Genomic DNA, 14665 nt, shown 5'->3' with positions numbered 1-14665 from the left:
CAGGCATGAACCACTGCTCCAGGCCTTGCAAGAAAACTTTAAACATATTTTCCTCTTCAGCATCTACTTTATGTCATTCATAAGAACCAACACCTCCTATCCTAGCAGCGGCCATAGGTCTCGGAGGAGCAGAGTCCTACAGCCCACGAGGGAGATGGCTCTTCACCGAGTACCCATGGGGTACAGAGAGGGAAATAACCTGTCCGAGGTCACACAGTACAGGTGGCACTCGCTCTTCCCCCCATGCCACATTTAAGGGGCATTTAAATGACCACAGGACTCGGAAGAAATAAACAGTTGTGTGGCCCCAGAGGCCATTAGCGGCCCCAGAGGCACCACAGGTGGACGGCCAGCCACTGACCCGCAACCTCTGGGGAACTCTGGGAGCCAAGAACACCTTAATAGATGAAGTGGTGCCCAGTGGTGGGAGGCCAGGAGACACAGCAAAGGCGAGAGGGAAGTGCGAATCAAACCAGTGTTTATTTTTTAAAATGATATTTCCATGAGATGAGCTAAGCGGAGGCCTGTGAGGCCCAGGATGGACAGACCAGGTCTGTATGGATGGGTGGCAGGAAGCAGCTGGTCCTCCAGTAATAACAGCCCAGGAAACTGGAGCGGCCCCCCAGGGAGTGGAGAGGACCGGGGGGCGCTGGGGGGATTATGGTGAAGTGTTTTAAGTGGGCACGGCCCCTCCCTGCTGGCCTTAGAGCATGACGCAGGGGTACTTTTCAGGGAAGATGACGGCAGGGGAGCTGGTTTATTTCGGTAGAGTGGATCAGATGATGGGAGATTTTATACCACAAAACGCTTTTAGAGCTTGGATCAGAAGATAGGAAAATGTGACTTACGAGCAATGAAGCAAAAAATAAAAAATAACCACACACACACACACACACACACACACACACAACACATCTGTATTCATCTACACACAATTTGGAACTCGAATGCTTATGACTCACAGACACCTGGCACTCAGTCTCAACTCTCCTTTCATGGGGCTGGCCCACACCAGAGGGAGACAATGTGTGTACTGAGGTACGCAGGAAAGCACATCGCCTGAGGGGAAACTGAGGCCCTGGGGCATGGAAACTGCTATGCAACTGGCTCAGTCACTCTAAGGGGGAACCCTGAGGCAGACTCCCTCTGAGTATCTACTGATACTGGTCAGTGTGCCCCCATCACCCCGCATCTGTTGAAGGGGCTGGTCACTGTTCACTTGAGGAGGTGAGAGGAGGGGTGAGGGGAGGGGAAATTCTGACACGTTCCAGGGAGCTTTCCTCAAAGCTGAGAGAACTCAGCCGGCACAGTGGCTCATGCCTGTAATCTCAGCACTTTGGGAGATGGAAGGATGGCTTGAGTCCAGGAGCTTGAGCCCAGCCTGGGCAAAACAGTGAGATCCCCATCTCTACAAAAAATAAAAACAAATTGGCCAGGTATGGTGGCTGTGGTCCCAGCTACTCTGGAGGCTGAGGCCTGAGGATCATTTGAGCCCAGGTCAAGCCTGCTGTGAGCTATGACTGCACCACTGCACTCCAGCCTAGGTGACAGAGCAAGATCATGTCTTTTTTCTTTTGACAAGAGTGAGACTCAAATTCACTCTTGTCACCCAGATTGGAGGTGATCTTGGCTCACTGCAACCTCTGCTCCTGAGTTCAAGAGATACTCCTGCCTCAGCCTCCCAGGTAGCTGGGATTACAGGTGCCCGTCACCATGCCCAGCTAATTTTTGCATTTTTAGTAGAGATGGGGTTTCACCATGTTGGCCAGGATAGTCTCAAATCCCTGACTTCAACTGATCTGCCCGCCTCGGCCTCCCAAAGTGCTGGGATTACAGGTGTCAGCCACCATGGCTGGTCCCGTGACTTAAAACAAACAAACAAAAAGTGCTGAGAGAACTCTAGCGGCCAGGCCCACATTGCCACGGCCCTGCTTTCATTATTTTCTCTCTCATCCCTCAGGCCTCCCCAGCACACTGGCAGTCAGTAGGAGGTGACTGGCATGAGGCGACGTAGTCACAGGAGGGGGTTCTGGCCCTCCCAGGAGTGGCACTTCCTGGATTCCGACATGGAAAGATTCAGAAATGTCCAGCGCCAGGGCGTTCCCACACCTGAACCCGCTCAGGGAAGTGGCTGGTCATGGCTGTCCTTGTCTTAGGTCACCATGCCTGCTGGAACATGGGGAGATGCAGCCACGAGGCTGTGCCAGGTGGTGTGTCTGCCTTGGAATTCAGGCCCTGCATGGGCGGCAGCAAGATGACAGGCTTTGCCATTGAGGATTCCTGGGATGATGTGGGAACAATGGGATCCAACAGCAGATATTCTGAAGCTGGAGGAGATGCTGGCGGGATCTCAGGAACTCATGCAGGGGAGGGCAGGGGTGCCACTGGCAGGAGGGAAGACGGTGATTGGCATGTCTCTGGGCTGTGGGGACGGGGCCTGGGAGGAACACTAATGAATTAAAATGAAAACAAAGCAAATTGCAGTCCTGACACTTAGTTCCCACAGCCTGTTGTTGTTCACACAGAGAAACGAGGCCTCTCCAGGGGAGCCCAGGGCAAAGCTGGGGCTGGGAGGTGTGTACCTCCCTGTTGGACATGGTGAGGGTGGCACGAGGTGAGGGCTGGGGAGTCCACCCGGCTTTCCTGCCGTGGCAGCAGAGAGCACCCAGCCTTTGGAGGCTGCATCGTTGCATCACTTGCTAATTCTAGCCGTGGGAAAGCCTTTATGGGCCTCAGTTTCTTCATCTATAAAACAGGAAAGCCAGCTCGGTGCAGTGGTTCATGCCTGCAATCCCAGCACTTTGGGAGACCAAGGTAGGAGGATCATGTGAACTCAGGAGATTGCGACCAGCCTGGTCACATGGTGAAACCTGTTTCTACCAAAAACACAAAAATTAGCTGGGCATGGTGGCAGGCGCCTGTAATCCCAGCTACTCAGGAGGCTGATGTATGAGAATTGCTTGAACCCGGGAAGTGGAGGTTGCAGTGAGTCGAGATTCAGCCACTGCACTCCGGCCGAGGTGACAAAGCAAGACTGTTGCCAAAATAAATAAATACATAAGGCCGGGCGCGGTGGCTCACGCCTGTAATCCCAGCACTTTGGGAGGCCGAGGCGGGCGGATCACAAGGTCAGGAGATCGAGACCACAGTGAAACCCCGTCTCTACTAAAAATACAAAAAATTAGCCGGGCGCGGTGGTGGGCGCCTGTAGTCCCAGCTACTCAGGAGGCTGAGGCAGGAGAATGGCGTGAACCCGGGAGGCGGAGCTTGCAGTGAGCCGAGATCGCGCCACTGCACTCCAGCCTGGGCGACAGCGCGAGACTCCGTCTCAAAAAAAAAAAATAAATAAAATAAAATAAAATAAATAAATAAATACATAAATAAAAACAAAAATAAAACGGGAAAACCCCTGCTGCTCTGCTGAAAACACACCTGGGGCACCTCGCACTTAGATGTTCAGTAAACGAAACCTGATCTGATCTTTCAGTTCACTGGAAGGCTCTAACCTTGTGGTTAAGATATGGAATTTTCTAAACCCGAGACCCACTCAACCAGAAAAATCAGTAAAATATTACTTATTCCCCAGAGCACACCTTTGGGTCTCAACTTTCGTTCTCTCTCTGGCACTTTTAGCAGAGGGCAGGATGAGTCACATAAGAACAGGACAGCAAGAGTGTCCCAGGCACCACGGGCAGATTCTTTGTGGCTGCCGGGGGCCCACACACTCTAAGGGCCCTCTGAAGTTGCCCAGCAACCCATTCAACAGATCGGGTAGCTGAGGCCCAGACAGGGTGTCCTCAGGTGAGTGCCAAGATGTGTTTGTGATGAAGAACATCCCTGTGGGGCAAAGCACCTTAGGCCAGAAGTGGGTTCCATCCTCTGGCCAGTGAGGGAGCTCCCTAAATCTCACCACCTGAAGTCTATCGGGAAAACTCTCATTTTCCTGAATGCCCAAGGGAGAGAAGATAGCAGACATAATGGACCACATGGGAGGTGCACAAGACGCGTTTGTTGAATAAGTAAAGGAGTGAGTGAAAGAATGAGGAGCGGATGGGTGGGTTCCAGAGTGAGGGAATGAATGACCTGCTGAGGAAAGGCACAGAGTTCCACACCCAAGGCAGGGGCAAAGGTGACTTGCTCAGGGGAGTCAGTCGGGGGCGTGGGGAAGGCAGTGCTGATGAAAAGGTGGGCCTGGAGGGGGAGACCTCGGACGGGGCAGGCAGGAGGTGCCCCTCTCCACTAAGTCGCTGCGCCTGGAGACCCTGCACCTGGAAAGCGATGCCATGGAGGGCCTGGGCTTTGGAGGCTGGCAGAACTGGCTTGGACCCCTCCCATCCATGTGCTCTTGTGCCACCCTAGCTCCCGGTGCCTGTTTTGTGGCTTTTAAAAATGGGAAGACTGGCCGGCCATGGTGGTTCGTGCCTGTAACCCCAGCACTTCGGGAGGCCGAGGCGGGTGATCACCTGAGGTTGGGAGTTCGAGACCAGCCTGGCCAACATGGTGAAACTCTGTCTCTACTAAAAGTACAAAACTTAGCTGAGCATGGTGGCAGGTGCCTGTAATCCTAGCTACTCAGGAGGCTTAAACTCGGGAGGTGGAGGTTGCAGTGAGCCGAGATCACGCCATTACACTCCAGCCTGGGCAATAAGAGTGAAACTCTGTCTCAAAAAAAAAAAAAAAAAAAAAAAAAAAAGGGAAGGCTAAACCCTAGGACTGTGGTGGCATTGACTGAGAGTGGCTTGGTCCCTTGCCGCTGCCATGCTCTTGTATCTCCCAACCCGGCCTCAAGGCTTAGGGACAACCTGGGGCGGGGTCTTCCCCGTAGGGGATGAGGAAGCAGGGCCGCTGAGCCAGGAAGGGCCACCTCAGCCAGTGCACGCACCACTGCTCTGGGCAGCAGCCACAGCTCCAGAAACAGAAATAAGGCCAGTTCAATACCTGGGCCCCAGTGAGTCTGAGGGCAGTGCAGGAAGTGGCATTCATCAGACGTCATCCGATAATGCCCCTCTGTGCCCACCAGCAACTTCCTCCCAGGGGCCCTCAGCTTCTTGGCCTCCCACTGTGACTAGAATGAAGTCAGCTTGTCTACCTTTAAAAGAGGTGCGTGTGTGTTTCCCTTACATTTTCATTATGGTTCTTAATTCCTTATGGGAAGGATGTGTTAGCCACACTGGAGGGGAAGCTAAATGCCTGTTTTTCCACCAGCACAAACGCCTTCCCAGTGCATTAGTACTCCCCTCCCCATTACTCTCCCATAGCGTGCAGTGGAGAAGCACCACACACACCGCCGTGGGAGGTGAGATTGTGGGTTTTGGATTAGACATTCCTGGGGTCCAATCCCAGCTCTGTGGCCCTGGCCGGGAAAGCCAGTTTACCTCTCTGAGCCTCAGTTTCCCCCATCTGTAGAATGGGGCCCACTGCAGGGACTGAGATGACACTGTCCAGCTGCCTGCTGCACCCTAAGCGCCCAGGAACTGTTCAGTCACTTTCCTTGTTCACTGCTTTAAAAGAGTGTGGAGGAAGCGCGGCATGAGGAAATAAATAATGAATTGGAGTCTCATCAGGCTCCAGCAGCGGCAGACAGGCTGGAGCCGGGGATGAGAACACCAAAGTCGCGGGAGAGGCAGAGGCCGGGGGTGTAGTCGTGGAAGGGAAGTGGTTGACTGGGCCCTGGAAAGGCTGGGAATGGGGGAGGAGAGGGTGTGGTATCAGGCCTTCCAAAGCTCCGGGGGCCTCGGGAGAGTAGAGGCCTCCCCCTGACATGTTCACAATTCCTATGGGCTGCAAAATACCCACCCACCCCACCTCGAAAGAACCTCACTTTGGTTGAGCACCTATTATGTGCTGGGTCTGAGATGGCACCTTCTCCTCTTTTCTCATTCAATCCTTGCCACTGCTAGGTGACCCTCATTTCACAGACAAGGACACAGAAGGTCAGAGAGGGAATGACTTGTCCACAGTCACAGGGCTACCGAGTAAGCAAGGATCACTAGAAGCCAGGTTTGGGAGGCTGCCAAGGGCCTGCCTTTTCTCTTAGCCCACCTTGCTCCATTCCCAGCCGGAAGACTCTTCCTAGCCCCTCTCTTCATGTACAGATAGCTTCCATGCAGGGAATCTGTCTTCTCAATTCTGTCAAGGTTTACGTACCAAATTTCCTGACGTAAGGGATCCCCGTCAGCAAGGGCTGTGAAGTAAGAAGCTGTGCATCTATAAAAACCAGCCTGGTGTGCAAAATGGAGCCCACTCGGTCTCATGTTCCTCTTCCGCCTCCGAACCTGCTCTGGGAGCGCGCGCGCCAGGAGGCCCCTGTCTGTGTGCAGGCCCAGTTTGGAGCAATCTGTTTCTGGAACACAACCTTCTTGAAGATCTAGTTCAGCTCGGAATACCATGGAAGGATCTGAACTGAAGCGTTTCACACATTTCCAGACCTGAATCACCAAGCTCCTAATATGGGTTCTGTTCTGTCCCTTGGAGAACAGAAATCGTCTTGGTGGGGGGTGTACCAAGGCGTACAACTCTCCTTCTATTTGCTCACTGTTTGACACCTATTTATTCCCACATCGACGCACTGGATCAAGAGATCAGCGATGACTAAACCTGGCTTTGTTGGAGCTCATGGTCCAAGGAAGGGAGACACCGAGGGAACTCTGAGCAGGGTAGTGGGGGCAGAGAGCAGAGAACCGAGGCTGCATATGGGAGCTCTGAAGGCTGTCCTGCCACTCCAGGGCCAAGACGGTCATTTTTCCAACTCACATCATCTTAGTGGGTAGAACCTTCTCAGTTTGAAGTTTGTCTCTTGTCAATTCTTCTTTTTTTTTTTTTGAGATGGAGTCTTGCTCTGTCACCCACGCTGGAGTGCAATGGCACGATCTCAGCTCACTGCAACCTCTGTTTCCCTGGTTCAAGCGATTCTCCTGCCTCAGCAGGAGAATCCTCCCAGGTAGCTGGGATTACAGCACCACCATGCCTGGCTAATTTTTGTATTTTTAGTAGAGACGTGTTAGTTAGGTTGGTCTTGAACTCCTGACCTCATGATCCGCCCGCCTCGGCCTTCCAAAGTGCTGGGATTAGAGGCGTGAGCCACCGAGCCCAGCCTTGCCAATTCTTCTTAATGCCCACTGCCCTCTTTCCTGCCCCAGCCCTTGCTGCCTTAGTTTTTGGCAAATGTTTGCAGAAGCCTAAACAGATGAACAAAAGGTATCAGATATGGGCAGGAAAACTTGCAAACTATCAGCCAATCTGCCTTAGATGGCCGATGGCTTTTTTAATGGTTTGTATGTGTGAAGCTGTGATTTCACCATGCATATTCACAATAAAATAAAACTTTGTTTCCTGCTCTAATATTTCCTCCTGATTCCCAGGATGAAAGTCACTGTATCAAATGATCCTGGTGTCTGTCCTACCAGGAGTTCTATGACTTCTGGGGGCTTTGTTGCTGCAACACCCCTGACAGCCCTTGTTTTGGAAGACAGAGGCTCCCGAGACAGTGCTGGGGGTAGGGGATGTTGCAGAGGCAGGCACTGGGGTCACGTTCGAGCCTTGCCATTTGCTGGCTGTGTGTTCTTGGACGAGTTTTTTCACCTCTCTGAGCCTCAGTTTAATCCATTTATAAAACAGGAACAAAATCATCTACCTTGAGGGGTTGCTGGGAGGGTTAAAGGAGGTAACTATGTAATTACCTGGCACATAGTAGGTGCTTAATAGGGGTAGCCATATGATCACTTTTTCCCCTCATCCTGTCTGGCTAGGGAAAATATGATCTTTTTTTTTTTTTTTTTTTTTCTTTTTTGAGATAAGGCTGGAGTGCAGTGGCATGATCTTGGCTCACTGCAGCCTCCACCTCCCAGGTATAAGTGATTCTCCTGCCTCAGCCTCCACAGTAGCTGGGACTACAGTCATGCACCACCACACCTGGCTAATTGTTTGTATTTTTAGTAGAGACAAGGTTTTGCCATGTTGGCCCAGCTGGTCTTGAACTCCTAGCCTCAGGCGATCTGCCCACCTTGGCCTCCCAAAGTGCTGGAATTACAGGTGTGAGCCACTGCGCCCAGCTGAAAATATGATCACTTCTTTAGGCAGCTGCCCCTTACACATTTCTGAGCACCTGTGTCCAGGCCAGGCCCTTCACTGGATGCTAGGGACACAGGTAAGTCAGACCCGGAGGTCATCATCAGGCCTGGCAACCAGGCAGGGCAATCTGAAGTCTGGGGGATTAGTCCCCTGGTTAGAAAGCATGAAGGAGGGCAGCAGAGAGGAACGTCTGTGGGTGGGGCTCCCTGTAGCAACTCTCCCTCATACCCAAGTTAAGCCCTGGCCAAGGGCCCTGAGCACCACTCAAGTTAAGTGAGCTGCACAAGTCTTCAAGAATGGTAAGTTTTGAGTAGCACGCAACGGGAGGGTGTCATCGCCATCCAGTACTTCTTGGTGGGCAAAAACCATCCCGGCCATACTGGCCCAACTGGCACTTTGTTTAATGGACTTCTGGCTGTTCCTCCAAAATAAAATCAACCACGCGAGGAAAGAGATCTGACACCTCTGAAGCCATCCAGTCTGTCACCACAACCCACTTGAATGCAATCTCAATCTCAAAAAGGGAGCTTCAGCAAGTGGCAGGGGACAAATGTGTTGTGTGGGAGGGGAGCACTTTGGAGGGGATTAGTTGCATGTCGTCAAATATGATCTGTTTACTCCCTTAGCACTGGAATGTTCTGATAGAGCACAGAACATCGCTCTGAGCAAGGTGCCCCACGTGCCGAGAGAGAGGAGCTCCAGGAAGCCTGGCTAAAGACTTCCAGGAGGAAAAACTGTTTAGGCTGGGGATAAACAAGCCCTTTCGGGACAATGAGACCCTGCGGGGGCAACCTGGGAGCAGCCAGGTACTTAACACTTGGCAATGCATCTGGGAGGCTCCACCTGCCTCTACCCTCCCTCCCTCCAGCCCACCCACAGCTGCCTCCCAGCCCCGCAGCCGCCACATGACGACATCCTGACCTAAGCCCCTCTTCGTCTCCAGCCCCTCTAAGGAGCTATTTGCAGAGGCCCCCATTTGCCGTTTAGGGGCTTTGCACGCAAGTGTTTGATTTTAAAAAGAGAGAAAGAGAAGCCACAGCAGGTGCCTCCACTTCCATCCTGGCCCCACCCCACCCTCCGAGGGGTCCCAGGGATCTTTGTGCCGTGTGTGTATGTGTGTGTCTGAGTGCTGGCGTCATCTCCACATCTGCTGCCCTGTGACAAGGGCCTTTGAAGCTCCACAATGACGCCATCTGCCAGGCACAGCCGGCCGGCTGGCTCCTTCAGAGCTGACCCCACGGTTACCATGGCAACCAAGGTGGTGGCACGGGGCCTTCAGAAGAACCACCAGTCTAATGATGTCAGGAGGTTCCCTGCAGCAGTGTGGCCCACGAGCCCGGGGCTTTGTCAGCCCATGCTTGAGCAGAGGTGGGTGGGGCAGAGATGGAGGACAGGCTGGTGGCCAAGGACAGGAAGAGAAGAAGGAATCATGGAGGCATTGGGTCTCTGACAAAGGAAGCGTCTTCCCTGTGGCTTCTGGGAGCCTCCTGCTCTCAGAAGGTCAGCAGCTCACTGGGGAGTCCGTCACCTGCCAAAGGGGGTGGCATGGCCTGCATAGGACACGTTACACTGGGCACCTCTGCGCATAGTATTCCCTTTCCCAGGGCCCTTTCTCCTCAGCTCAAGGCCCATCACAGGATTCCCTTCTTGGAGCTTCCCAAACAAAGGGGATGGCGCCCTCTCGTTTGCCTGCAGTGTCAGGCACACATCTCCACTACAGCCCCATCAATGCTCCCTGCGCTCACTCATCTGCCCCACCAGCGGGGTCTCCTTGAAGGCAGGGACTGTGTATGATTCAGCTAACCCTGGTGCCTGCTACAGAGGTCAGCACATGGTGAATTCTAGCAAATGTTAAATGAATAAATGAAGTCCCTTCATTTCTCAGCCACTTGCCAAGTGATTTCTTTTCTTTTCTTTTCTTTTTTTTTTTTTTTGAGATGGAGTCTCATTCTGTCCAGACTGGAGTACAGTGGCGTGATCTCGGCTCACTGCAATCTCTGTCTGCCAGGTTCAAGCAATTCTCCTGCCTCAGCCTCCCGAGTAGCTGGGACGACAAGCATGCAACACTATGCCCGGCTAATTTTTTATATTTTCAGTGGACATGGGGTTTCACAATGCTGGTCAGGCTGGTCTCGAACTCCTGACCTGGTGATCCACCTACTTCGGCCTCCCAAAGTGCTGGGATTACAGGTGTGAGCCACCGCACCCGGCCAATTTATTATTATTTTGTGAGACAGAGTCTCGCTCTGGCACCAGGCTGGAATACAGTGGCATGATCTTGGCTCACTGCAACATCCGTTTTCTGGGTTCAAGTGATTCTCCTTCCTCAGCCTCCCGAGTAGCTGGGACTACAAATGCCTACCCCCATGCCTGGCTAATTTTTCTATTTTCAGTAGAGATGAGGTTTTGCAATGTTGACCAGGCTGGTCTTGAACTCCTGACCTCAAGTGATCCCTCTGCCTCAGCCTCCCAAAGTGCTGAGATTACAGGCATAAGCCGCTATGCCCGGCCATTACCAGGTGATTTTTAATGCCCAGAGTCTCAGCTGCTTTCCATACAACAGCAAACAGAAACAGGGACAGAGAAGAGCCTTCTGAACCTACTGCGAGGCATGGATGGAGGGGGTTTCTCTGCTACAGTCAATGCTACAGGTGCTAGGGCCTCTGAGGAGTGGTCTAGACCTGCATGGAGGCACCAGGGAACCTACTTGTATCTCTGTGTGTGGCTTATCGTGGGAATGAAGTAGGAGAGCTGGAGTAAGACTCAGCACCAAGACCCACTTGGGGTGTGCTACCTGTGGGGTCTTGGGTGAAATCATTTGCTCACAAATCCCCTGATTTTTTGGGTCCTGGGGTCTATGCATCTCCCCTCAGAGTAGCTACATCCATGTCCCTGCACACCAGTAGTACATGTGGGTTCCCATGGCTTCACATCTTCCCAATCTTTGTAGTAGCAGGTTTTCAATTTTTTTTTTTTTTTTGAGACAGATTTCTTGCTCTGTCACCCAGGCTGGAGTGCAGTGGCGCAATCTCGGCTCACTACAAGCTCCGCCTCTTGGGTTCATGCCATTCTCCTGCCTCATCCTCCCCAGTAGCTGGAACTACAGGTGTCTGCCACCACGCCCGGCTAATTTTTTGTATTTTTAGTAGAGACGGGGTTTCACCGTGTTAGCCAAGTTGATCTCGATCTCCTGACCTCGTGATCCACCCGCCTCGGTCTCCCAAAGTGCTGGGATTACAGGCATAAGCCACTACACCTGGCCTTCTTTTTTTTTTTTTTTTTGAGACAGTCTCACTCTGTTGCCCAGGCTGGAGTGCAGTGGAGTGATCCTGGCTCACCACAACCTCTGCCTCCCAGGTTCAGGTGAATCTCCCATCTCAGCCTCCCAAATAGCTGGGATTACAGGTGCACATCACCATGCCCTGCTAATTTTTGTATTTTTAGTAGCGCTTTGCCATGTTGGCTAGACTGGTCTTGAATTCCTGGCCTCAGGTGATCTGCCTGCCTCAGCCTCTCAAAGTGCTGGAATTACAGGTGTGAGCCGGCCAAGTTTTCAATTTCTGTCAGTCCAATAGGATTCAATTGGGTCTTTTAATTTTTTCATTTTTCTGAGACCAGGTCTCACTTTGTTGCCCAGGCTGGAGTGCAGTGCCACCATCATGGCTCAATGCAGTGTCAACCTCCCACGCTCAAGCAATGCTCCCACCCCAGCTTCCCAAGTAGCTGAAACTACAGGCATGCACCACTATGTCTAGCTAATTTTTTAACTTTTCTTTTGTAGGGATGGGGTCTTGCTGTGGTGACCAGGCTGGTTTCAAAATCGTGGCCTCAAGTGATCCTCCTGCTGCCACCCCTCTAGAGTGCTGGGATTACATCTTTGAGCTACCATGTCTGGCCTGAATTGAGTCTTGTTTTAAATCTCATCCCTCCAATTTCTAGTGAACTTGAGCATCTTTTCACTGCCAGTATCATCTCCTCTGTGAAGACCTGGTCCTTGGCCTTGTCTATTTTTTTTTGGTTGTTAACTTTTTCTTTCTCTCTTTCTTTTTTTTTGAGACGGAGTCTCGCTCTGTCGCCTAGGCTGGAGTGCAGTGGCCGGATCTCAGCTCACTGCAAGCTCCGCCTCCCGGGTTTACGCCATTCTCCTGCCTCAGCCTCCCGAGTAGCTGGGACTACAGGCACCCACCACCTTGCCCGGCTAGTTTTTTGTATTTTTAGTAGAGACGGGGTTTCGCCACGTTAGCCAGGATGGTCTCGATCTCCTGACCTCGTGATCCACCCACCTCGACCTCCCAAAGTGCTGGGATTACAGGCTTGAGCCACCGCGCCCGGCCTGGTGGTTAACTTTTTCTTACTGATCTCTAGGAGTTCTTTACATATGAATTCTGAAGGCTGCCTCTTTCCCATATGTGTGGCCAGTATCTTCCCAGGCTGCGTGTGGTGTTTTTGCTTTATGTTATGTGCCATTTGTTGAACAGAAGTTTCTAACTTTTATGTGGTCAAAAAGAACAGCAAAAAACTGTCTGAGGCTCATGTAAGCACCAGACTTATGACACCCTTTGTATGTCTCTGTCTGTTTTGTGGGGGTTTTTGTTTTGTTTTTTAGAGAAAGGGTCTCGCTCTGTTGCCCAGGCTGGAGTGCAGTGGTATGATCATGACTCACTGTAGCCTTAAAATCCGGGGCTCAAGTGATCCTCCCACCTCAGCCTCCTAAGTAGCTGGGACTACAGGTGCATACACCACCACATCCAGCTAATTTAAGAAGATTCTTAGAGATAAGCTTTCACAATGTTGCCCAGGCTGGTTTCAAACTCCTGGCCTCAAGCGATCCTCCCACCTCAGCCTCCCAAAGTGCTGGGACTACAAGTGTGAGCCACTGTGCCCCGTCCTACTTGGCTTTTCATATCTACACAGAGCTTCTCCTTTCACGATCTCCTGAGTCCCACAAGGCCCTGGGAGGTGGCAGGAACAGAGATGATCGTTCTTACGACACAGATGAGAAGGCAGAGGCCCTGTCACAGCATCCCACTGTTCTGCCTCCTGGCACCCACTCTTTCCTCTTCCAGTAGCTGGCCCCTGCCTTTTCTTGAGGAACCTCATTCCTCACAATCACTGTCCCTGTGGTTTGGATGGGGTTGACACCAGAGCAGGTACAGGGCCTAAGCCTGGCCAACCAGAGCATTTGATTTCTCAGGCCACAAGGATGGCATGAGGCCTGAGCAGGGCCAGTGAGAGCACTGTCCTATCTAGGACTTGGTTAGAATGACTGAGAAAGAGGCCATTTCTACTGACTTGAAGATGAAGTCAGTATAGAGGAAAGCAGATCCGAAGACAGAGACCTATTCCTGGCAATGTTTGAGGCTGGATCCAGCCATGCCTGAGACCTTCTACTCCTCAGGCCAGCTCAAGGTCTGGTTCTGGATCTTCGGTAACAGAGTTCTGACTAATACTGACCTAGTTATTGTGGGAAATCAAAGAGCCAAGACCTTTGATCTTGAACCATCATTACAAGTACAAAGAAGTACAGAATAATAAGGGCCTCCCAATGCTATATTTATCTTTAGGTCTCGGTTTCCAAATCTGTGAAGTAGGGATAGCCACCCTGTCTCTTCCATCTCAGCTAACTCTGGCTTCTTCAGTGCCTCCTGGGCCTCTTGGGTGAAGGAGGGCACCCTGGCCCTCCTGTTCTGATCCCAAGGACCTTCTGAATGGGAGGCCAGGAAACAGTAGACGTGATAGAAATAATCAGCATAAAGGAAAACTAACATCAGCTTGAAGCTGCCCTAGAGAAAACTGGACGTGGTAAAGACCATGGCAAAAAAGAGAGAACAGGGAGGAAGGAAAAGAGAAAAATCTGACCCTATCAGCAGCTACAACTGGAAATTAGACCTGAAAAAAAATGAGTTAAATCTTTGGTGTAAAATTTACACGTTAAAGGATAAACTCTGCTAAGAATAATTTCCATAACAATAAAAAACTGGAGAAAATCCTAAACATCTCCTGGAACCATATGGAGATTTGCTTCAGGAATTAAATGGATTTCGGGGCATTCCCCTCTGGAAAATACTTTCTAGACAAAACGTCATTGATACTGATGTGTTTCTGAGAACATTTCTCAGCATCCTTCGGGTCGAAGCCTCCTGCGCGCAGCCAGAGCCGCTAGCCCTGTAGGCTGCATCCTGTTTCAGCAAGAACAGGTGAGGGGCACTAAGGAAAGGGGCCCAGAGCAGGCGCAGGGTGGCTGGCTCAGGGCCCAACCCACTGCCCCAGGCCACTCACCGTGGTGATGAATCTGTACAGCGGCTGCCGTCTCTCTGTGTACTTGACCGTGATGGGGCTGAGGTCGTAGCGGAACCAGATGGCAGGGATGATGCGGCCTGTGTGGCTGTAGGCAACGTATTCCTGGGGTAGAGGATATGAGAATCAGAAGTTCAAACTGTGTCCCAGGGTGGGTGGGTCCCCCAGTAACCCTCCAGAAAGGACTTTCCTCCCTCTCTGCTCCACAAAGCCAGACTCCCCCACTCCCTCTCTCACATCCCTTCCCCTGGAGGCCCTAAACTCCGCTGTGCACAGCTGGGCATTTTTGACCCCCTTG

The 14665-nt window shown here is 51.8% G+C and overlaps 1 protein-coding gene across 7 annotated transcripts in view; it reads right to left on the bottom strand.

Annotated features, from left to right (window-relative positions):
* ERGIC1 (endoplasmic reticulum-golgi intermediate compartment 1) overlaps positions 1–14665 on the bottom strand; it is a 122183-nt gene that overhangs the window by 3570 nt on the left and 103948 nt on the right. For all 7 annotated transcript variants that reach the window (XR_648745.4, XR_002522879.2, XR_004183900.1 and 4 more), the window contains one exon: positions 14350–14472. Coding sequence is in view for 4 of the 7 variants with exons in the window: in XM_003900526.3 (XP_003900575.1) it covers positions 14350–14472 (123 nt within the window). In the remaining 3 variants the exon portion in view is untranslated. The remainder of the gene's footprint in view (positions 1–14349; positions 14473–14665) is intronic.

This window comes from Papio anubis, chromosome 5 (genome assembly GCF_008728515.1).
Source record: "Papio anubis isolate 15944 chromosome 5, Panubis1.0, whole genome shotgun sequence".
Taxonomy (NCBI): domain Eukaryota; kingdom Metazoa; phylum Chordata; class Mammalia; order Primates; family Cercopithecidae; genus Papio; species Papio anubis.
The sequence above is the reverse complement of the archived record's forward strand: the minus strand, read 5'-3'. Positions and strand labels throughout refer to the sequence as shown.